This window comes from Petaurus breviceps, unplaced genomic scaffold (genome assembly GCF_028583685.1).
Source record: "Petaurus breviceps papuanus isolate PSGF00001 unplaced genomic scaffold, PetGlider_PUasm1.0 90977, whole genome shotgun sequence".
Lineage (NCBI taxonomy): Eukaryota > Metazoa > Chordata > Mammalia > Diprotodontia > Petauridae > Petaurus > Petaurus breviceps.
The window spans coordinates 28059123-28084409 of NW_027187391.1; the positions used below are offsets into that span (position 1 = coordinate 28059123).

At 36.1% G+C, this 25287-nt stretch overlaps 1 protein-coding gene and 1 long non-coding RNA gene across 4 annotated transcripts in view; one reads left to right on the forward strand and one right to left on the reverse strand.

The window, feature by feature from the left end:
* Window positions 1–521: 521 nt before the first annotated feature.
* Window positions 522–1585, reverse strand: LOC138152889 (uncharacterized). Of its 2 annotated transcripts, none has more exons than XR_011166220.1 (2): window positions 1453–1585; window positions 522–710 (listed from the first exon to the last, which is right to left on the reverse strand). It is a non-coding gene; the product is annotated as an uncharacterized lncRNA (long non-coding RNA). The 2 variants fall into 2 exon arrangements; XR_011166221.1 differs by lacking the exon at window positions 1453–1585 and adding an exon at window positions 1265–1439.
* The window catches only part of TBC1D32 (TBC1 domain family member 32), a 246731-nt gene continuing 222925 nt past the window's right edge, over window positions 1482–25287 (forward strand). For both annotated transcript variants that reach the window (XM_069076948.1, XM_069076949.1), the window contains exons 1-4: window positions 1482–1666; window positions 1849–2003; window positions 11388–11549; window positions 20047–20224. In XM_069076948.1, the coding sequence (XP_068933049.1) occupies window positions 1849–2003; window positions 11388–11549; window positions 20047–20224 (495 nt within the window). In that variant the 5' untranslated portion in view covers window positions 1482–1666. The remainder of the gene's footprint in view (window positions 1667–1848; window positions 2004–11387; window positions 11550–20046; window positions 20225–25287) is intronic.

A 25287-nucleotide genomic window follows, 5' to 3' on the forward strand; every position in this document is an offset into this window, starting at 1 on the left:
ACAGTTCACATGTATAATTGATATTATATTGGTTGCCTTCTCAATGGAGGGAGAGAATTCTGTATTTAATTTTTTTTAAAAGGAAACATTAAAATAAACAATATTTTTTTTGGGGGGGTGAGGCAATTGGGGTTAAGTGACTTGCCCAGGGTCACATAGCTAGTAAGCGTCAAGTGTCTGGCCAGAAGTCACATTTGAACTCAGGTCCTCCTGACTTCACGGTGGGTAAATAAATTTTGTTTTTCAAAAAAGAAATCAGGTTCTTGTTGCCAGAAGGAAGGAGACGGCCTGTGGTAAGACTCTTAAGTTACTTAAATATGAACCCTAAATGCAAGAGTGAGTTTAAAAACTTTGTTTTGATGCCTCTGATTTCTTGAAGGGTGTGAGGAAGTTCATAATTTTAATGCATCTCTGTCACTATCACTCATTTTGAATTCACAACTTTCTCAAGAATCACTTTTATTTTAAAATTTAGATTAAGTGATTCTTTTATCAGCTTCCTCCCTACCAAATCACAGACCTTTCTCTTTTTTTTTTAAGTTTGAGTTAAGCTTTTTATTTAATGTTACAAAAAATATTTAGTCAAACAGACCAAAGCCCATGTCATCATCAGACTCCTGGGATTCTTCTTTTTTTTGCTTCCTCTTTCTTCTTTTCCTCAGCTGGAGACCTTTCTCTTAATGAGGGGTTGTTAATTTGGAGTCCACTTCCTTAGAAAAAATTAACATATATAATTAAAACTAATAATCATAATAGGTTTCCCTTAGAATCCCATGCATTTTATTTTATGCATTTAAAAACATTATTCTGAGAAAGGGGCAGCTAAATGGTACAGTGGAGAGAGGGCCAGGCCTGGAGTTAGGAAGAATCATATCCTGAGTTCAAATTTGGCTTAGACTAGCTGTGTGACCCTAGGCAAGTCACTTAAAGTTTGCCTCAGTTTTCTCATCTGTCAAATGAGCTGGAGAAGGAAACATCAAATCACTCCAGCATCTTTGCCAAGAAAACCCCAAATGGGGACAGGAAGAGCTGGATATGACTGAAAAACAACCAAACAAATTCTAAGAAAGGGTTCACAGGTTTCACCAGATGCCCAAGGCGTATGTAACACACACACACAACCAAAACGTTCCCCATTCTCCTAATTTATCTTTCCCAAGAACTAAAATTAAGTTATAGTTTTAATCAATTAATTAAATAATTAATAAAATAATAATTCATAATAAATTAAATTAATGAATTAATTTTATTAATTAAGTTATACCTGTGCCGGCCCTGCCTCTCACAGGAGCCCATTCCTCCCCCTCGCCACGTGCCCTGCATTCTCTAGCTTCCTTTTGCATTCCTTCTTTCCCTCTGGATCCCCCGCCTCCACAGAGCCCCGCCTCCCTGACCCTCCCTCCTGCCCTTCCAAACGTCAGATCTCCAGAAGGAGATGGGGGCGGAGATTACTTTCCCGTCGGCGTTTTACGTCATCACGCTAACACAGTCGTCCTTCGCACCGTGCCAACCTCCACCTTTTCACTCTACTCCCGATGTAGGTCAGCGACCGCTGGCCTGGGTTTTTGGGAAAGGTGGAGGCGAAGGCGGCTGCGTCATCCTCGTCCTCGTTGGAATCTGGGTCCCCTTTCGTAGGCGGGGACTGTCGCATTCCTCTCTTCCCAAAGTAAGGCGGTTTGATTTTTGGAAGGAGGCTGGTGGGCCCCGCCCCAAGCTTGGGGCCTTCTCTGTGGCTGGGCCTCGGCCCCGCCCCCTGGGGGAGGGGGCAGAAAGGAGCAGGGCCACGCGCTCGGTCCCCTGAACCTGGGGCTTTTAAAATCTTTGGGTTCTCTGGTGTTCTCTCCACAGATGGCCCAACTCTCCAGCGAGGACGAGGTTCGGCTCCAGTCCATGCTCAGGCAGTTACTGCAGAGCGTGAAGGAAAAAATCACGGGCGCTCCCTCCCTGGAGTGCGCAGAGGAGATACTCTTGCACCTGGAGGAAACTGATGAAAATTTTCACAAGTAAAGCTTCATTTGGTATTTTAAGCGAACGGATTGGCAGATCAGTAGAAAGTTTAAAGGGCCCTTTGAAGCGGTGTCTAAACGAAACCTGCCGCTACTTCCTTCTGTTCAGTTATACTTTTCCCTGTCCCCTTTTGGCAAGGCTCCTATGAAGAGTGGGTGGGTCCCCAGGGTGAACTCTTAGTCTAACTTAAAAAAAAAAATTCTCCTCTTTCTCTTAACTCTAATCCTCATTTTTTCCCTAACACTGCGCCATACACTCCCCCGCCCGCCCGCTCGCCCGCTCCTACCCACATACCCAATAATATCTAATAGATGTTTCAGTAGTATCAGGCCTGAACAGTTAATCATTTACAGGGGGAAGGGGAAGCTTTAATAGCTTAAAACTGCACTAAGATTTTTTGGGACACCTTGTCAGAGAGTTGAAGAATCTCGTTTTTGAGTCTAATCAACACAGAGGGAATGACTATTCAAGGGAGTGCAGTATTTTTTTCCTGGTGGTTCAGTGATTGAAGGATTTGATTTTTCTTTTCAGCTGGATCTTATAAATGGAATAAAAATATGTAAAGTTTATATAGTAACTTTTAAAATCAGACCTCAGGATTCCTTAATATTTTTTTAAACCCTTCAGATTCTGGCTTATCTCAAGAAGGTAGTTTTTATATATCTCCGAGGATTTTTGGCCATGTTAGTGATCATTAGTTACACTGCAACTGCTCTAATTAGAACCCTTAGTTATCTTTTAAGCAGTTGTTAGTTTTAATCTTAAGATTTGTTTAAATTTTTTTTTGCTTGGTTAATGATAATTTTTCATCCAGGTTTATGATTATGTACCTCTCAATTTACTTGCATATTTCCTCATTTCAAGTCTCAGTACAGACCATTATTAGATGATATTCCTTTTGAGAGGTCAAAGAGGAATAATTTCATTTGATTAGATTCTGGGTTTTTTGTTTTGCCATGTGCTTCAAGAAAAAATCAAGGAAAACTCAGGTTTAGTCAGATACTGTTCTGTTTTTCCTTAGGTAATGCAACAAATGTGATACTGGACAAACTTTAAGCTAAATACAACAATGATTGTGTTATATCGTGTGCAGTGAGTTTGTCAAATACTTTTTATGATAATTGATGCTAGTAGCTTAGTTAAACTTGTAATAAGAGTAGATTTATAAACAGCTTTACATTAATTTATCTCATTTGATTCTCACCACAACTTTATGAGGTACATAATACAGATATTATCACCGTTTTACAGCTGAGTAAACTGAAAGTTGGGAGAGGCAGAGTCATTTATTTTTTCCCTCGATCATACAACTAATAAGTTTCAGAGACGGGCTTTGAATTCAGATCTTCCTGATTTCAAGTTCCGCACCTTAGCTGCACTAATGACTCTTCAGTTATAATTTGTTTTTTTTGAGGTGAGGAAGGGGCATAGTTCATTAAGTAACTGCATTATTTCAGTACTAAGTGGCTGTGAGATTCAGCACTAAAAAGGTAGCTCAAATTTGCAAATGAATTTAAGGGGTCTGGAATTTAGAGGGGTACTTTCCTCTATCTTGCTGTTCCTGTAAGCATTTATATAGTACCTACTCTGTATTAGGTACTTTGCTAAATGCTTTTTGCAGTATTACCTCATTTGATCTACACAACAAGCCTTCAAGGTACGTTTTTATTATCCCCATTTTACATTAGAGGAAATTGTGCTGAGGGTCACACTCTAGTAAGTGGCCAAGGATGGATTTGAACGCAGACCTTCTTGAGTCCAGTCCTAGAGCTCTATCTTACTGCCCACTAGGTTCTCAGAGTGTGATCCGAAGACTGGAGATGAGGGGAGGGGTCCCTGACACCCTTTGATGGAGCCTGCACAAATAAAATTTTTCATAATACTAAGATGTCTTGATTTCTTAAATGGTATATTTCGATAAGTATAATCTACATAAAAACTATTTGGGAGGGTTCTCGATGATAATTTTTTAAGGGGAAAGGTGCTGAGCCCCAAAAGTGTGAGAATCCCTTCTCTATGGGAATAACACTGGTTAGATTTCCAGGCCAGCCCACAAAGCCCTGTGCAACTAACATAGCTTAACTGTAGCCTTGAGTGTACTAGATTATGACTGGACTCCTACGAACTTGTGAGGTGTCTCAGGGAAGAGTAAAATGATTTCGTTTTCCTTTTCTTGCTTCAAAATTGAGTGCAGAAAAACATTTTTGAAAAGGAAAAACAATTTACCTTCATCCTCACCTATTCAACCTTTCTTTGAATTTTGTAGTGCTTCTTGCCTTTGAACTGTAAAATGCTAATTGATTTGCTCTTCAAAGTGCTCTGTGATCCAAATATATCTGCCTCTCATTGTTCCTCCTTTTCTCTCACCTCCTTCCCCATCTTTCTCAGCTAGTTGCCAAGGCTAGCTGACTGTCTGAAAGTTTTTTCACAGTATGTCCCATGTTTACTAGAGGGATTTGCATTGTTATAAGACTAATTGATGAAATTTCCAGAAGTGTAGCACACTGAAAGGGGGCAGGCAGGGTAGACAAACAAGGTGATAATCACATAACCGCTCTACCTGATTGTAGTTGGTCAGGCCTGAAGTTGCCTACTTTGTTGGAAAGTGGTTAAAGAAGTGACTGTTGCAGCTCTTTTTGTATAGGTCTTTTTTTCATATGGACTATGTGTGAAAGTTTAAATTTGTAAAACATTTCTTAGGGTCTGATAACTCCTACTAAAAATGAAATCATCCTTTCATGAAAATTACCTTCATTGCATTAAAGTGCATAATAAAACACCTGTTTTCTAATGAGGCTCTTATGTAAAAATTTTCACACACACACACACACACACACACACACACAGGAAATACATGATTATTAGCATCTAATAAGAAAAACAAGCAGTTGTTATTGTATCCTGGAAGGATACCTAAAGTGTTTTTGAACTGTGTAATTTGTTCTACTCAAATGTTATAGCATATACACTTTAATTTTGTTATACAGAAGTGTGTTTATAATAAAACTTGACTTTTAAAAATTCTTAGTATCTGTTACTGACAGTTTGCTGTGTAGTTTACAGCAGTGGTGTCAGACTCACATAGAAAGGGGGGAGGGCACTAATTCATACATCCCTGCAGGCTGAATATTAATTTAGTTTTAAGATTTAATATTATCCATGTTTTATTGCATTTTTATTTATCAAATACTTCCTAATTAGAGTTTTATTTGGTTCAGGCAGCACTCAAGAGTGTTGAAGGTGACATGTTTGGCACCTCTGATGAACAATATGAAAGTTTTACATGCCTTTAACCATCATTATCTTCTGTAGTTCTGTGCTAATGAGGTTTTTTTTTGTTTGTTTATTTTGCTTTTTTGGAGGGCAAATGGGGTTAAGTGACTTACCCAAGGTCACATGGCTAGTTTTTGTGTTAAGTATCTGAGTCCAAATTTGAACTCAGGTCCTCCTGACTTAAGGGCCGGTGCTCTATTCACTGTGCCACCCACCTTAATGAGTTTTTTGAGAAGGGGTCCTTACCTGTGATTTCATTGGTAGAAGAATTTCCTTGACTACAATTAATGTGATAAGTAACTGTTCTTTAACTAATAGAATTAGTCAGTTGCCTGGGACAAAGAACGTAACTTGTCTTGTGTCACACAGACTCTAGGTGTGTATTATCGTGGGACTTGGACTCAGGGCATCCAGGGTCATCCTGTTATCCACTTTGCCACCTAATTCCATATCTGGCATCTATTGTACCATGCAGCCTATGTTTTCTAAATAAAACAACTATGAGAAACATTGTTTTGCATTTTTAAAAGTGATAACCACCCTATCTTAAGCTTGGAAAAGGTATACTGTTATAATAAAATAGTTTCCTTTTCTTAGCTTGAAAATGTTAATTTAGTAATAAATTTGCTATTTGGATTATTGTCTAATACATCATTCTGTACTCATCAATTCTATAAATTCATGTATGTATTGTAAAGTTTTTCAAAACCGTAACGTTAAAAAAAATATTCCCATGGTAAGTAATTTAGGTAAAATCTTATAAGGAAACTAATAGAAAAAAAAATTTGGATTCAACTCATTAGTTATTAAATACCTCCTATGGACATGTCAGTAATTCTTAGTAATATTTTCCTAAGCAAGTATGAAGAAGATTGACCATTACACCAAAAAGAACAAGAGGATGGGCTGTAATTGTTCACTAGGCCACATTTCACGTGGGACCAAAGAGTAGGCCTCTTACTGACAGACTTGTTAGAGCAAATTCCAGCAGTATTTCATAGAGGTGACCAAGTGCTCCCTAAAGTTCTAAGAATACTTTTAAAAAGGTTATGACAAAATGCATTTAAATTCTTTGGGAACATTGCAGTTTATCATTTTGGATAAATAGTTTGAAAATGTAAACAAATATGATTGGGTAATTACATGTTATGCTTGAGGAGAAAAAAAATACTATGGAAAATGAAGAATATAGAAGTATGGGAGGCAGGGAAGGAACATAGGTTAAGGTGAGTTAGGACCATAATATTGTCTTAAAGCTGAGGAAACAATCCACAAACCCAACTATGAGTTTTGGATGTTTAATAAACAGTATAGTACATATAAATTGGTGTAATTAGAGCTGGATTTGAAAGGAATCTTAAAGGCTTTCTAAATACTGTAACAATATAACCAACAAATTCCAGGTTTCAACTGATGGCCGTCTTAAAAGGGCCATCACAACTTTAACACAGTTTTCTAACAAAACAAAATAATTTACATACTCCTTTATACATTTTGAGCTCTACTGCTTGATGAATGTGTTCACGTTAAGAAGATTCCAGTGAAGGATGACTCCAACAAGAATAAAACCAAAAATGTATTCATAATTATAGAAGAGTAGATCTAACAAACTTTCAGAATAAAGGTGATTATTATTGATACAGGGTCCTGGAAGAAATATATGGGCTGTCTATATAGGTGTCTTCAAAAACACAGGAGCCTGGTACAGTGAAAAAGCATTGGGTTTAGAATTAGGGACCTACGTTTTAATCCTGGCTGTCCCAGTTGCTGTGTGACCTTGGGCAAGTGACTTGACTTCATTAGGCCTTAAGTGCCTCATTTGTAAAATGAAGTTGTTGGGGTTCATGTGGAATTGTTTTTAGATGTTTTCCAAATCTTATTTGTGAGGTACTTGCCATTCTCCCACTTCCAATGTAGGTATTTAAAAGCCAGAGATCTTAAATGAGCTATAATGTTGTATTACTTATGGAATTATGTCCAGGAAGTTAAATTCTCTTGATAGAAAAGTATTTTTTTTCCAAAGGAGAATTAGTGTGTTAGAATATTTGTTTTTATAATATTGAAACAGTTCCTTAAGAATAAGGCTTAGATTTCTGAGTTAAAATAATCCACACTCAGGATGTGGATAGAGTGAATAGAGTGAAGTGGAGCAGTGAATAGAGCACTGGCCCTGGAGTCAGGAGGACCTGAGTTCAAATCCCGCCTCAGACACCTAACAAAAAAATTGGTTGTGTGATCTTGGGCAAGTCATTTAACCCCAATTGCCCTCCAAAAAGCAAAGGAAAAAAAATAATCCACACTGATCTTGTAATAGCACTTTTCATTTTAAAGGTAATTTAATCATCTTGGTAACCTCTTTTTACAAATGAAGAAACTGAGGCCCAGAACAGTTAAGTGACTTACTCAAGCTCACACAGTTAGTTAATAGATAGGATTACAAATAAGATCTTAAATCCTAATCCTGTTTTCTATTCATTATGACATGCATATATTTTTCTTGTACTTATATATAAGTATATATAAATATGTTTACACAAATATATATGTATATAAGTATAATATACTGTAAAAATCTCGTGATTCTTTTTTTATGGTCTGTCTACTATTTTCTTTTTATTGCTTTTCAATATTTTTTCCCTGGAACTTAAACCTTTCATTTTTGTAGATTTATCGAAGTATTTTTATGATTCTTTATATATAATGAACATTTACCATGCTTATTTGAGAATTTAAAAACTAATTTTTGTGGTCAAGTAATCAAGCAGTTGTTAAGGATTTTTAAGCACCTGCAATACCTGTGCTAGGTAAGAACCAAAAGAAGTAGATTTTAAAATTTAATTTAATTTTGCCATTGAGAGGCTGAAATAAACATCTAATTACTCCAGGTACCCAGAGGACAGACAACCCAAGCCATGTGATTACGTGCTGGACTATCTTATGGGAACTCAAGTACAATAGGAATTTTGGTGAAGTTTGGTGAAGTTCTTTGTAGGCTGGAGTCTTGAAGACTTACAGGAGAACTTGAGTCAAGCTCATAGTTCAAGCTGTAAAACCTCTTGACAATATGGTAGCAGATGGGAAAGAGGCTTCGAAACGTGGAGAATAGCACGAGCAAAATCATATAAATGGGAATAGAGATATGAAGGGGAAAATACAGGGAGTCTGCATTTTTACAGTGGGAAAATATTTGGTTTGGAATTAGGGGGCATCCAGGTTCATCCTGTTTATCCACTTTGCTACCTAATTCCATAGGTGGAATTAGGGGACCTTCATTTTAATGCTGGCTTTGCCATTTGCTGTGTGATCTTGGGCAAGTGATTTGATTTCATTAGGCCTTAGTTGCCGCATCTGTAAAATGATAGAATTGTTGGAATTGATGTGGAATTGGGAAATTTGCTTTCAGATCTCTCTTGCTAAGGCTTTTTTCTTTGTGAAAAAAATAGAAATTTGAAATTTTATTTTAGATTTTTTAAAATGTAATTTAAGGAAGCTTATATAGTGCAACCCATTTGTTACTTATCCATAATTTCTAAGATGGTTCAGTTGGACTATTTTATTTAAAATTAATGTTTTAGTATGGTTTATCATGAATTTTAGATTTAAAGGTAGGTGATAACATTTTCTTTTATATTGAACTGGAATAAAAACAGAGTACTTGGGACTTTGTATGGTAAGAGACTAGCTAAAATGATTTATTTGACTTTCTATACTTTTCCGTTTGCTAAGGCCAGCTCCATTTATTCGGTTCCTGCTCAAGGCCTAGGTCATATTCCACCTCCATTAAGGCCTTACTAATTTCCATATTCCCTGAAATTCTCATAGTTTACTATTCTCTTTTTACACATTCACCTTCTCCCTTATATTATAGTTAATTATGCATATCTTATTTTACCTGCTTCTGCATAGTGACCAGTATAGATTCTTGTACAAATTAGGTGCTCATTAAATGCATATTACTGAATGAATAAAGATACTTTAAATTATTGCAAAATCATCAACATTTCAGGAGTTTGGACCAGATATGGAATTAGGGATTCTAAAGCAAATGATCCATGTTGAGTGTATCAAATGGGGTCAGTACATGGTAGGACTTTTGAATGTCAGGTTAAAGAAAGTGGACTTCAGAATCAGAAGAGATCCTTTCAGAGTTAAATGTCTCTATGTTTAGAAGGATTAATCTAGTAGCAAAATGTAGAAGGCATTGGAAGGTGGAAAGAAAAAATGGAGAGATTTTATGATACAGTGTTTTGGGTGAGAGTGGTGGCATTATGGAAAAAAAGAATGCACTGAATCCAGAATTTAGGGCTAGAAGTGACTTTAATCCAATTCCTTTGTTTTGTAGATAAAGAAAATGAAATGCAGAGAATTCGAAACAGAGTCTTCTGACACCCAGTCCACTGTTTTTGTTTTTTATAGCATTGTGCTAACTTAAATGATGAATTGAAAACACACTATGAAGCCAGAATATGCAAGAATTTATGACTGAGTGTGAGGGTCAAAGAAGAGGGAGAAGTTGAAGATAACATCATGTTAAACCTGGGGGACTAGAAAAACATGGTGCCAATGGCAAATAGCAAGTCATAGGCCTTACTCTGACTTTCTAAGCAAGGAAATGAAAAGAAAGAAAAGAAAGGTTTTTATCCTCTTACTCCCAGAGCTTCAGGGTCAGAAAGAGAGTTGGTGTAGGAGGATTTATGATGTCATCTGAATTGCTGAGACATTAAATGAATTGCCTCAGATTATATAACATTAAAATATTGTATGCGTGTATTTTTAGTTTTCAGTTCCTAATAACAATATTTACTTTAGAAAATTAATTATCAGAAAAAAATAAAGTAAAATCTCACTAATTCAAAGTAATTCGACTATAAGATCTTTAATGGCTCTTTTGGTTCTCAATTATATGTCTTGTCCAAGTAGCCATGGGACAGGCTCAGCCCTTCAAGAGAAGTGCCACAGACAGAACATGTACCACTGGAATTGGCGAAAGTGCAAACCTCTACTCATGCATATCCCATATGATGAGAAAACATAATGATTAGAGGGCTAGTCTTGAAGTTGGGAAAACCTAGATTCAAGTTCTGCATTTGTTCCATAGTAGTTGCATAACTATGGACTTCTAGTCACTTAAGCTGTCAGTACTTTGGTATTGAGGGAACTCTCAAGACCAGAAGTGATGAGACTTATTGATCTGCCTTGCTAGAGTGATTTTCCACATTGAGATTTCACTATACTGTTAAGAAAAAAAATCACAACCACAACAACTACCACCCATAACCCCCAAACAAACCAGGTCTGTTCCCACCACCACTATTGAAAAACAGAAACCTAATTTAAAATTGTACGTAGAAACCTTTTATCTCAGTGTATTCACTGATTTTCTATTCTTAACCTTTTTTTGGTATTCTTTATCATTTCTCATTTTGCTTAATGTTTTACTCTGTTCCATTCCTCTTGTTTGTATCAATTTGAAAAAACATGAAAACATTGAATAAATTATTTCTCAGCTATTGCAAATTTAACATAGATTAATATTTATGAAAAGGCTCCAAATTTCTGAAATTACCTTCTTTCAATTCTTTATCTTTAAAGGGTCATTGCTATAAAATGATATTGGGGAAATTTTTATATTCCTAAATATCCTGCAAATATCAAATGAAATAATATATGTAAAAGAGCTTTATAACCAAAAACCACTATATAAATATACTCTATTCTTGCTTAACATTGTGAAGTAATGAGGACCAAACCTCTATTTTCATTATTCTAAGGTACTCTGGATGAGAAACACAATCACTGATGCAAGTTGGCGCCTTCTATGCAATTTATAGTCTTAGAGAGTACCCCAGGGGGAAGCGTTGAGGGGAGGGGTATTGAACGGTTAAGTGAATTGTCCAAGGTCATACAGAGTCAAGACTTGAACCCAGATCTTGCTGGCTCTGAAGACAGCTTTTTATGTACTATTTCATGTAGCATATAGTACAAGGAATAGAATCCTGAAGTAATATAAAACTGAACCCTCTAGAACTTTAAACTGATGGTGTTGTTTTTTTGTCATGACACATAAGGCATATGACATAGTTTTTAATTTTTAATTTTTGTTTCAGCTATGAATTTGTGAAATATCTTAGACAATATATAAACAGTACTCTGGGGGCTATGATTGAGGAAGAAATGGAAAAATGTACCTCAGATCAGAATCAAGATGAAGGACCTGGCTATGATACTCTTGTTCAGCATGTTACTAAAGTAACCCAGGAATCTAAAGAGTGAGTATGCTTACATCAATGTTTTAAAGACATTTATTTTCCCAGGTGTCATTTGTTTAACATAATTATGTTCAATTTCACTTATAGTTTCAATAAATATAGACAACTAAGGGCTTTAGCTATGAATCAATGAATGCTCTTCAAATAGAAAGAACTGGTCATCTGTTTTCTTTTTAAAAAAATTAATTTACTTATTTTTAGTTTTCAGCATTCATTTCCACAAGATTTTGAGTTACAGTTTTTTTCTCCCTGTCTTTCCCCTACCCCCACCCCAAAATAGCAAGCCTACTGAATACCCCCTCCCCTAATCTGTTCTCTCTTATATCTTCCCCCATCACTCCCCTACCTTTATAGTAGAACAAGATGGGTTTCTATACCCCAGTACCTGTGTATCTTATTTCCCAGTTGCATGTAAAAAATAAATTTTTTAAACATTTGTTTTTAAAACTTTGAGCTCCAGATTTCTACCCTTCTTCCCTCCTCACCCATCCCCACTGGGAAGATAAACAATTCAGTACAGGTTGTACATGTGTAGTTACCCAAATCATTTCCATAGTAGTTATATTTTGAAAGGCTAACTATATTTCCCTCCATCCTATCCTGCCCCCCACTTATTCTATTTTCTCCTATCCCTTTTCAAAAATGTTTGCTTCTAGCTACCCTCTCCCCCAATCTGCCCTCCCTTCTGTCATCCCCCCTCTTATCCCCTACCCCCCTATTTTCCTGTAGGGTAAGATACCCAATTGAGTGCGTATGTTATTCCCTCCTTAAGCCAAATTCAATGAGTATTAGGTTGTCCTGTTCCCTTTCACCTTCTTGCTCTTCCCCTCCATTATAACAGTTTTCTCTTGCCTCTTTTATATAAGATAATTTACCCTAATCTATGTCTCCCTTTCTCCTTCTCCCAACAAATTCCTCTCTCACCTCTTAATTTTATTTTTTAGATATCATCCCTTCATGTTCAACTCATCCTGTGCCCTGTGTCTATATATACATGAACATACATATGCCCATACTCACATACATGTGTATATAGACATACACCCTCCTATACATACATGTGTACATATATATATATACACACATACACAGATATATTCCCTTTAACTATCCTCATATTGAGAAAAGTCTTATGAGTTAAAATGATCATTTTCCATGTAGGAATGTAAATAGTTCAACTTTAATAAGTTCCTCATGATTTCTTTTTCCTGTTTACCTTCTCATGCTTCTCTTGCTTCTTGTATTTGAAAGTCAAATTTTCTGTTCAGCTCTGGTTTTTTCATCAAAAGTGCTTGAAAATCCTCTCTTTCATTGAATGACCATATTTTTTTCCTGTAGCATTATTCTCAGTTTTACTGGGTAGGTGATTCTTGGTTTTAGTGCTAGCTCCTTTGACCTCCGGAATATTATATTCCAAGCCCTTCGATCCCTTAATGTAGAAGCTGCTGGGTCTTGTGTTATCCTGATTGTGCTTCCAAGCTACTCAGATTATTTCTTCCTGACTGCCTGCAGTATTTTCTCCTTGACTTGGGAACTCTTGAATTTGGCTATAATATTCCTAGGAGTTTTCTTTTGGGGATCTTTTATCAGAGGTGATCGATGAATTCTTTCAATTTCTATTTTGCCCTCTGGTTAATCCTTCTAAACATAGAAAGGATCTCTTGTGATTCTAAAGTCCACTTTCTTTAACCTGACATTCAAAAGTTCTACCATGAACTGACCCCATTTGCTTGATAATTTCTTGAAAGTTGGTGTCTAGGCTCTTTTTTTGATCCTGGCTTTCAGTTAGTCCAATAATTTTTAAATTATCTCTTTTGTATCTATTTTTCAGGTCATTGGTTTTTCCAGTGAGATATTTCACATTGCCTTCTATTTTTTCATTTGTTTGGATCTGTTTTATAGTATCTTGATTTCTCATAAAGTCATTAGCTTTCAATTGCTCCAATCTAATTTTGAAGGAGTGAAAGTGAGCTTTCAAAAACTCTTCAGTGAATTTTTGAAATTCCTTTTCCATCTGGCAAATTTGTCTTTTTTAAGGCATTCTTTTCCTCATTGACTTTTTGGACTATTTTATAGTTATTAGTATTTATATATATATATTTATATTATATTTATTATTATACATTTATTATGTAATATTATATATATAGTATTATATTTATTTATAGTTGATAGTAATTTTGTTGGCCTATAGATTTTCCTTTTCTTTATTTTAGAAAGACTTTTAGAAAGGAATCTTCTTTATAATACTGCGTCCTCCTTTTTAGTCTGCAAAAGATAGTCATTGAAGTGCTTTGTCACTATTTTTCAGGGGTGGGGAACATATAACCTCAAGGCCACATGTGACAGTCTAGGTCCTCAAGTGCAACCTTTGCCTGAATCCAGACTTTCCAGAACAAATCGCCTTAATAAAAGAATTTGTTATGTAAAACTTGGACACAGCCAAAATGCTGTACCCAAGGACCTTAAAGACCCTATGTGGCCTGGAGGGCACAGGTTCCCTACCCCTGCAAACTTTAGATGTTTCACCAAATCCTAATATGGATTCTGGTGTACAATTCAACAAGTACTTTTGAGTGCCCGAAGTATGCCCAACATGATCTTGAGAGCTATAGGGAATGCAAAATTGCATATTATATGGTCTTATTCTCAGTGACCTTATTTTGTGTGTATAAGATTTATGTACAAATAGAGAAAAAATAAAGAGACATAACATAATTCTGTGCCAAAATAGTATAAATCATGAGTGTTATTTGAGAATGGACAGGGAAGGTGGGAGTTAATTTTTTAAAAGTTTTGTTGAAGATAGATTCAAACTGGCAACTTTGTCACCTACTGCAGACTAGACTGCGAAGAGGACTTGTACATGAGGGTGGTGCTCCCAGGTAGAGAGGCCCTGAGCAGAATGGCAAGAAATGAGGAAGTTCAAAAGCAAGCATTGGCAGCGTTATGTCTTAGAGCCCAGGTGAAGAGCAAGGTCTCTGGCTCATCCTGCCGAAGAATAACCAGAATAGGAATTCCAGACCAGATCAAGGAGGAGCCTGTAGTTCTGTCAGTCTGAACCAGCAGAGCTTTCCAGCTGGCTGATAAGGACTTAATTCAGCAGCAATATGCTGTTGCTCAGACCCAAACCCAGGTCAGGAACTTGCAAAGCTCAGAGTAGGGTGGGGTGGGCACAGGAATCAGACTTTGCCCTTTGCCTTTTACCATTTTTGGCGCACTGAAAACTTGTAGGTCCTTAACCTGCCTCTGAAATCCTAGAAAAACACAACACTCAATACCCCCCCCCCCCCAAAATAGCAACAGTACCTACCCAGACTTTAACTCCAGAAGAGTAGCAGAGCCCAGCCCAGAAATCAGGAAGTAGACAGGAGGGATAAACAAATAGAAAAAGAAGCTGACCATAAGAAGCTATTATGGTGTCAGGGAAGCTTAAGACACAAATCCAAAAGAGAATGATTCTAAAATACAGCGTGATCAAAAATTGAACTATAATTCCTGGAAGAGATGAAGTGAGATCACACACACATACACACACATACAAACAGTGAGAATACTTGATGAAAAAATTGGAAAAGAAATAAAAATTATAGAAGAAAGATTTGGGAAGGAAATTAACAACTTGGCACAAGAGGTTCAAACCTTGCCCAAATAAAAATCTCCCTAAAAATTAGAATGGACCAAAAAGATACCAATGACTCCATAATGCAACAAGAAATATTGGGAAAAAATCAAAAGGCTGAAAAAATAGAAGAAAATGTAAGGCATCTCATAGCAGGAAAATTTTTTAAAAATTATTTCACATAATCAGTTTGTGAAAGTAGACATCTATTTGTAAATATGTAGATAAGGGGCAGGGTATAGGGCTGACACTTGAACCCTACTTTTTCTGTCCGAACCCATCAAAAGAAGAATCTCCACACACAAGTACAAAAATACATTTTTCTCAACAAGGAAATAGGAAGAAGGGAATTTGAAAGAGGGAAAATTAAGGGAGGAATTAGTCCTAAGCAAAAAAAAGCAAAACAAAAAACTAAAACTAAAAATTCCATAAACTAAAAGTAAATAAATAAAATTTTTTAAAAAAGCAAAAAAAAAAATGCATAAAAATTTATAGCTTTTTGAGGTGGTAAAGAATCAGAATCTGAGAAGGTGCCCATAAACTGGGGAATAGATGAACAAGTTATGGTATAGAATACTATTGTTCTGATTTCTTATTAGCATAATGACCAGCTATGATTCCAGAGGACTAATGATGAAATATGCTACCCACCTTCTGATAGAGAGGTGAAGGACTCAATGCAGAATAAGATTAATTTGTTTTTGGACATTGCCAATGTGAAAATTTATTTTGACTGATTGTACATGTTTTTAATGGGTTTTGTTTTTCTCCTGTTCTCAGTTGAGTTGGAAAAGAGGATGGAATGGCAGGGTGAGAAGTTGGATTTTGGATATTAAAATATTTTTTTTCCTCAAACAAAAAGACAAGTGAAGGAAAAGACAGTGGTAGAAGGCATCTGGGTGATATGATATGAAGAGGGGAGAAGAGAAAACTCTTGGTGAATGGCCTCAATTTTTTCAGTAAAATATGAAATAAGATTGTCAGCTAAGTTGTAAGGAAGAGGGAACCATAGGAGGAAGGAGATATAAAAAGGTTTGGAAGAGCTACTATGGTGAGAGGGATAGTGAGTTAATTAGGCATAAAAAGATTGCCTTGTTCCTAGGAGGACCCAGTTATATGGACCATGTAACAAATTTTTAGTGCACTTATTACAGCTTTGTGATTTTCTCAAGTTTCACTAATTAGCACATGTATAGGAGTAAAGGCAACAGATGGTGGAAGTGACCCAAGACTGAGGCAAGATTGGTGATGCCATAATGTGGGAAGGCACTCAAGAATAGAGGACAGCTCAGAGTTGAACCCGTTCACTTCATCAAGGGGCCATGATGGGGAAGAAAGGAGAACCTAGTGTAAGGTTGATTATCTGAAAAGAACTGAGGGCTCTAGGGATTGGAGGTCATACTTTGTGTGCATAAAGAACAGAGTTTGAAATTGCAAGGCAGAGGGGTGGCCAGGTGGCGCACTGAGTAAGAGCGCCGGCCCCAGAGTTGGTAGACCCAGGATCAGTTCCGGCCTCAGATACTTAGCACCCACACAAAATAACTGGCCGTGTAACCTTGCACAAGTTACTTAACCCCAATTGCTTTAAAAAAAAAAAGAAATTGCAAGGCAGAGAGAGATATAGGATGATAATAGGTTGTGATCAGATAAAGGGATTGCCAACTTCATGACCATGAAGTGGTACATTTTGTAGTGATATCAAGATCAGGGGTATGACTATCTTTTGATTTGACTTTGTTGGTATGGAGTAGTATGTCATGTGAAATGAGTAAGCTGCAATATCTAACTGAGTTTTGTAAGAATTATTTTTAGTTTTCAACATTCACTTCCATTAGCTTTTGAGTTTTTAAATTTTCTCCCCCTCCTTTCTTCCCTTCCCCCTCCCCAAGATTGTGAGCAATCTGATATAGATTGCACATATACATTCATATTAAAAAAAAAACACCAAACTATTTTCACATTACTCATGTTGTAAAGAAGAATTAAAACCAATGGAGGGAACCATGAGAAAGAAGAAACAAAAAAACAACAGAAAACTGGGATTTTTAAAGAGAAATATTCAAATGTTGATACCTTTTGTATTGGGTTATTTTACCAAGTTTTTTTTTTCAGGGTATATTTGGTAAATGTAATAAAAGAACAAAAGTAAAACTTGAAAAATAAAGGAATGAGCAAGCTGAGGAACTCTGAGGGAGGGTCTTGAGGGAGTATAAATATGTATGTTGAAGGCCACTAGTATGAGGGCAAGAGTTGAAGAGGGGAAAGAGACTGTGAGTGAATCACTGAACTCATTGAGGAAAGAAGAGGAATGGTCTGGAAGTTGGTAGAAAGCCACTATCATTATTTTAACTGGGGGGAGGGTGTTCACTGAGTAAACTCCAAAAGAGGAGGTGTTACTGAGTGATAATGGTTGAGGGAGAACTTGGACTTAGCAATAGAAAACAATTACTATTACAGCTCCCCCATCTCAACCAGTGAGTTGGGGGAATGAGTGAAGGTGCAGCCAGTGCTGGAAAGAGAAACCAGGAAAACTGTGTCTTTAAGATGGAGTGAGAACCAGAATATAGAAGGAATGAGGAATCTACTTTCTTTAACCCTTTAATGTTTTTTTTTTAATTTGTGTCACCTGAGGCTAGTAACAGCACCCTGGATTGCTCCAGTGTCCCCCAGGACACCTATGGGCTAGAGAGTGGAAATAGAGTGAAGTCAAGAACTTATGCTGAAGTACAAAGAGTTTCAGGCTTCGAGTCAGAAAGACCCAAGTTCAAATCTAGCCTCAGACACTTGTGTCCCTGGGCAAGTCACTTAAACCTATTTTCCTTGGTTTCCTCATCTGTAAAATGAGCTGGAGAAGGAAATGGCAAACCATTTCAGTATCTTTGCCAAAGGAACCCCAAGTGGTGTCATGAAGAATTGTTCACACCAGAAAATGACTGAACAACAACAATAGCACCTATGTCACAACAACCCTGGCAGGATCCAATGAGATATTTGTAAAGTACTTTAGTACAGTGTCTGGCATACAGTAGGCACTATATAAAAATTAACTATTATTAACTTTAAAAATATTATTTTAGTAGTCCAATTAAATAGTGCAGAGGGCCTGTAATAATAGGGTAGTAACATTGGGAGTAAAAACATTAAAAATACTGAGATAAATATTTTAGGATGTGAATTTTTTTTTCAGTTGAACTTTTTTGGACATGGGGGAAAAAGTGATGTCTTTTCCTAGCAATCTATTTCCAGCAATATTAGAGTGTCATTTTAAATGAAATTATGAAAACATTTTATTAGTTAAAATTCTTACACTGTATTAAAATGTACTAAAATTACAGGGTGAAATCAAGATCTCAGAGTTATTTTCAGTACTGTTAGCAAATTATTGTTCAGCTGTGGATAAACCATTCTATTTTTGTTTTATTTCATTGATGCGGAAATGTGTATGTACAATGATAATTACCTCAACTGAGTCAGGTAACTTTTTTTAATGAATGTCACTTGTTTTGTGATCTATACATGAAAATAATATAAAGAAGTATTGTACATTATTTTTCTTTCCACATGAATTTCTTCCAATTTTATAAAAAAATCAGTCAAGCATAATGTAGTAATAGCACTTTCAGTAAACACTTTACATTTATAATGTACAAATCATATTCTTATTAAACATATTTTCAATTTTGTTTTTTGCAGAAAGCTCTCTGAACTTAGAATTCGCCTCTTTGCATATTTCCTTTCTTAGGCAGTTCAGGTAAATGAGAACATAAAGAATTTTTTGTTTCAGCTTGGCCAGGTATTTTACCCATACCTAAGTTTTTCCATCATTCTACAGAGACCTTATTTAGGCTTTCTGCATTTTAGGTATAGTTTACTTTTTTGTGTATGACAAACCTTGATTCTTTAGAGCTTGAAAAGTACTGACATATCACTTTGCACATCAATTCACACTTATGTTTCTATTTATGTATGCAGTACATAGAATTAAATTTTCTAGTATGTCTATTTAAAATAGGGATTTTCCTCATCTGTAAAACAAAAGCATTGAGCTAGCTGATCTCTGAGTTTCTCTAGAGCTCTAAAATTTTACGATTGTATTTGTTTAGGTTCCTTTGCTTTCCTTCAACCCATTAGTATGAATGATTTGAAAGTCTACACCACCTAAAGTGCAGAAACTAAGCTTATAACTTAATGCACTGTAGATTTTAAGATATTGAGAGGACCTCACAGACTGTCCAGTCCAACCTTCTTTCCACATCATTCCAGACAAATGTTCGTCTAGTCTCTACTTGATTCCTTTGATTGATAGCTTTGCTTATACTTACATTAGATCAATTATTACTCTGTGATTGTGAGTGCTTAGGAGATGTAAATGATAGACAGGGCAGAAGGACCCAGGGAGAAGGTAAAAGAAAAGAAGTTGATAGAGAGGAATAAGCAAGAAAAAAAAAAGAGGGCAGAAAGAAAAATAAAACAGAGGAATGGGAGCTAATGGAAACACTAATAAGTTTCAGTTGTGTTTTAGCATCACCCATTCCAGAAATCTATGACATTTGTTGTTCTTGTCTGTGAAGCCAGAAAAAAAAAAAAAAACTAGATTGATTACACACCAATTGTGATTTCTTATTAATTGTAAAATATATCTGTGTTTATTGCTAATACCAAGTTTCCTCTTTTGGAGAAATCAAAGTAATTTAGGTTTTTTCCTCCTATGGCTCCTTCAAACAAATTTTTTTTTTTCTGAAGACATTTTAGCAATTGTATATTAGGTGAAATAAAAATACTTTGAAATATGTTATTTACAGTTTTTCATTTGATCAACTACATTAATGGTCTTACTCTTAAAAAAAAGTAGTAATGAATTTCTTAACTTTAAAGGTATAAAGAAATGATGTATTCCCTGAAGAATGTCATGATGATTGTGGTGGAATCTTTAATTAACAAATTTGAAGAAGATCAGATACAAAATAAGGAGATGCAGAAAAAAACTGTAAAGGAGAAATGCAGTAATTATTGCACAGACAGTTGCTCTGACAGTGATTCTTCATTTAATCAGGTGAGTTGGTTAGTTTTGCATTCATGCTGTGAAATAAGTGTTGAACTTCATATGAATAGTAAAACTTTGATTAATGGAAATTATAAATATAATGAAGTTTCATAGGTACCAAAAAATCCCCACTTCTCCTGGCTACTCTGAAAACAACAGAACATCCAACTGTGGAATTTAGATTAGAACCAAGGCATACTTTAATACCTAGCTAGATTGGAACTAGAAGAGCAGAGACTGGAATTTAAGCCTTAACCTTTAAAAACATGGATTCATAACTGAGATAATAAAGATCTCTTACAGTATAGGGAAGGTGAGTGGAAAAAAACTGAGGCTGGAGAAATCTTTTATTAAATGAGACCAAGAGTACAATGAAACCAGGATTCCTAGCTCTTCCTCCTTTCACTTCTTGTATAGTACTCCTTCCCTGCAGTGTCTACTTCAGTAGAGCAAATGAAGGAAATATTTTTAGTAAACAAAAAACATTTTACTAATTGGTTGAAAGAATTTTGAAGCATAATTTGTATACGGAGGAGGTAAATTAGTCATACATTTTCATATTTTTTATCTTGATTGGGCTTTTTACTTGATTTAGGCACACTCCTTTTTTTAACATTTATAAGTTGACTGACTACCACATGTCGTTCCTAGGAATTTTTACCCTGACAGTCCAAGTCCAGGACTAGTCTTTTCATACTTTGGAGTATGTGCCCTGGAGTTAGGAGTAGTATATTTTCATTCTGTTAGATTTCTCTGTATGCCTGGGTTTAAACAGTGTCTTTCTGTCACTTTATGCAAGACGGTGGGGCACAGAGGTTATTTGAGCAAAGTTACTGCAGCAGTAAGAATCCATAATCTTGGGCTGGGCTGTACAAGCCTGTGAGTTTGTTTGTGCTCTGTTTGGTACATGGAGACTGGTGGGAGAGGGGCATGGAGTGAGTACTCTTAAGTATATGCATTTTCTGGTGTTAATTCATAAAATATATGACCTTACTGATAATTCTGTCTTTTTCTTCTTTCATGAATATTACTGTAGTTATTCAACATATGAGAGGTGTAATTCTTTTTTAGGGTTGACAGGTTACATAGGATTGAAGACAATGACTGATACACTGTCTTCCTTGTCATGTAACCCTCACTGTTTTCTCAACATAGATATTTGATTGTTCATTTGATCTTTAATCTGTTCTTATTGAGAAGATGAAAGTGATAATTATGTGATTGGACAGGTTTTTACCTAAACCTTCCTTATCTTTGTTTCCTACATAAATGTTATTAAGGAAAAAAAAATAAGTGTCTTCACTTCTTCAAATTGTCATGTATTAAATAGCTTATAAAATTTTAAAGTAAATCCTAAAAATTTCAGATGGCAATATCACCAACATTGGAAAGCTTCTTTGTTCAATTGAATCATGATAGTGATAGATATTTGCATTTGGAGAATACATAGCTATGTTCCTGAAACATTTTAATGGTTATGAGAATATTCCTCATCTCATATTGAAATGAAGTAATTGATTCCATGATTTCTTGGGGAAAAATTGTTACACACTATATTCTTCATAAATAACTTTTAAATGGTACTATTGCTGAACAAAAAATATTTTGATTCTTTAGCTCAGTGAGAAACTTTAATGGGACTTGTTGTGGTACCACGTACCTGTAGTCCCTGCTACTTGGTAAACTAAGGCTGGTAAATCCCTTAAGTTAGCAATGCTGACCAGCAGTAGAGTTAAAGCCATTTGGGTCTCTAGGCTAAATCTGGTACCAATATAGTGAGCTTTTAGGAGTAGAAGACCACCAGGCTGCCAAAGCAGGGGTAAACCATTCCAAATTAGAAATAGAGCAAGTTAAAAACTCCCATGTTGATTGACAGTGAGGTTGGGCTCTTGAGTCACTACTATATCTCTAGTCTGGGCAAACTAAGGAGAACCAGTCTCCAAAAAATAAAATAAATTTCAATGCTGAGCTCATTTAGATCCAAGAATTAATAATTATGGATGTCCACACTGGTCAGTTATTTTCCTTTTTTAATATTGTTTGACATCATCATTGCATTATTTTATGAGAAATTCCTATACATCTGTATAGTATTTTATGAGGCCCTCTAGGTTGTCAAGTGTTGCCCTTTGATTGAATCCAGACTTCAAAGAACAAATCCCCTTAATAAAAGGATTTCTTCTGTAAAACTTGAACTCAGTCAAAAGGCCCCACCCAGGGAGCTAGAAGGCCACATGTGGCCTCAAAGCTGCAGTTTCCCCACCCCTGTGCTAGTCAAAGCAAGCTGAATTTAAGCTTTTATAGGTCAAGACTCTCTACTTAGACAAATGAACAAATGTTAATTAAATACATTGATTATTTAATGAAGTCACTTTCTTTGCCATATTACCCTCAGCATCTTTTCAAAATATATATTTGAATGTAAAGTTGTTCTTGAATCTGTTCTTATTAAGAGGAAGAAAATGATAATTATGTGATTGAATTTTTATTTATAGACCTCATATTCACAGAGTTCTGCCATAATGTTTTACCATTATGTGGACTTGACCCTGCATTCTTTTTTTTTTTAATTAAAATTTGTTTACTTTTAGTTTACATCATTCATTTCCACAAGATTTTGAGTTACAAATTTTCTCCCTGTCTTTCCCCTACCTGACACCCCAAAACAGTGATCCCACTGTATACCCCCTGCCCCAATCTGCTCTTTCCTATATCCTCCGCCATTCCCCCTCCAACTTTCCGGTAGGGCAAGATGGATCTTTATACCCCAGTGCCTGTATATCAAATTTCCCAGTTGCATGTAAAAAAAAAAATAATCATTTTTTTAAACATTTGATTTTAAAACTTTGAATTCCAGATTCTTTCCCTTCCTCCCTCGTCACCCACCCTTACTGGGAAGATAAGCAGTTCAGTATAGGTTGTACGTGTGTAGCTACACAAAACATTTCCACAGTGGATATATTGTGAAAGACTGACTATATTTGCCTCCATTCTATCCTGCCCCCCACTTGTTCTATTCTCTACTTTGACCCTGTCCGTTTTCAGAAGTGTGTGCTTCTAACTGCCCTGCCTCCAGCCTGCCCTCCCCTCCATCATGCCCCTCTCATGCCCTTCCCCCCTGCTCTCCTGTGGGTGAGATCCCCTCCCTCAGCCAGATTCACTGAAAGGTTGACCCTTTTGCTTTTCTGTTCCTCCCCTCCATTGTAACAATTTTCCCTTGCCTCTTCTGTATGAGATGATTTACCCCATTCTGCCTTTTCCCATCTCCTCTCATTCTATTCCTCTCTCACCTCTCAATTTCACCTTTTAAGTATCATCCCATCCTATTCAATTGGCCCTGTGCCCTCTATCTATGTCTAACCTGTACACATATGTACACACATTCATATATGTATTCATATACCCATATAACATATAGACATATATATGTATACATACATATATACTTATACACACACACATTTATATTCTCTTCAACTATTCTCATACTGGGAAAAGTTTCATAAGTTACAATTATTGTTTCCATGTAGAAATGTAAATAGTTCAACTTTGATAAGTTCCTTATGCTTTCTTTTCCCTGTTTACCTTCTCATGCTTCTCTTGCTACTTCTATCTGAATGTCAAATTTTCTGTTCAACTCTGTTTTTTTTTCATCAAGAATACTTGAAAGTCCTCTTATGTCATTGAATGACCATATTTTCCCTGAAACATGATATGCAGATTTGCTGGGTAGGTGATTCTTGGTTTTAGTCCCAGCTCCTTTGACCTCTGGAATATCATATTCCAAGCCATTTGATCCCTCAGTATAGAAGCTGCCAGGTCCTGAGTTATCCTGATTGTGTTTCCACAATATTCAAATTGTTTCTTCTTGGTTGCTTGTAATATTTTTTCCTTGATCTGAGAACTCTGAAACCTCAACCCCCCAATCTATCCTTCCTCTAAACTTCCCTATTTTTCTGGGGAGTAGCACCATCCTTCCAATTACCCAGGGGTATAATCTCATCTTTAATTCACCCTTTCTCCACTTCATCCTCTATCTTTGTACAACCAAGTCTTTTGAGTTAATAGATTTAGAGAGGAAGGCCAAGTCCCCCATTTTTTTTTTCTCTCTCTCTTTTTTACTCCCTGTTCCCAAAGTCCACACTGCACTGACCTCTCACTTTGTCCTTAGCATCTATGAGTTGATAATTCAGGAAACTGCCACAGCTGCTGGTGATCTGAAGTCCCTCCAGACGGGTGGTTGGTTGTGGCTGCCCTGAGGCTAAAAACCCAGGCTCACACGGGGCTGGACTCAGCTCCCAGAGTGCTGTCCTGGCCCCTTCCTGCTGGCCTACCGGGCTGTCTTCAGTGGGAGGTTAGCTTCTCTCTGTCATTTTGTGGGTTCTGTAGCTCCAAAGTTTATTTAGAGTCATTTTTTACATGAATTGGATGAGGTGGGTGCCGGAGCCACGTGGAAGTCCTGTTTCTACTCTGCCATCTTGACTCCGCCCTCTACAGTCCCCCATTTTACAAGACAAATGACCTAGAGAGTTTAAGTGACTTGTCTAGGGTCACACATCCAGTCCTAGAGGCATGATTTGAACCTAAGTAAGCCTGCTTTTAAAGTGCTTGTGATCTACTCTGAATCTGTCTTCTGATGACCATCCTTTCTCTAAGGAATTTTAGTTACCAAAGTATAGGAGAGAAAATGAAAATAAAAGGACAAAGAAAGGATTAATGTACACCAACCAAAAAACTCTAGAAATGTCTAGAACCTTATTTGTTTGTATTTTAGCTATTTTCTTAAGTAGCATTTTGTGTTTGTCACTTTTATATCACAGATTTGTCAGGACAAAATAAATATGTGCATGGTAGCATCTTAATCTGCTGGCTTTCTACATACTGTAATTAAAAAAATACAATGATGGTATTCATATACATGATGAAACTGTGTTCCATGAACTTGTCAGTTATCTGCCTTTGTAAATAAAGAAATCTCTTTTTTTTTCATTTCATTTTATGCCTAGAAATTCTAGTCTTTAAAACATTGATTATGAGGATAATAAATAAATTAATTTTTTTCATATATTTAA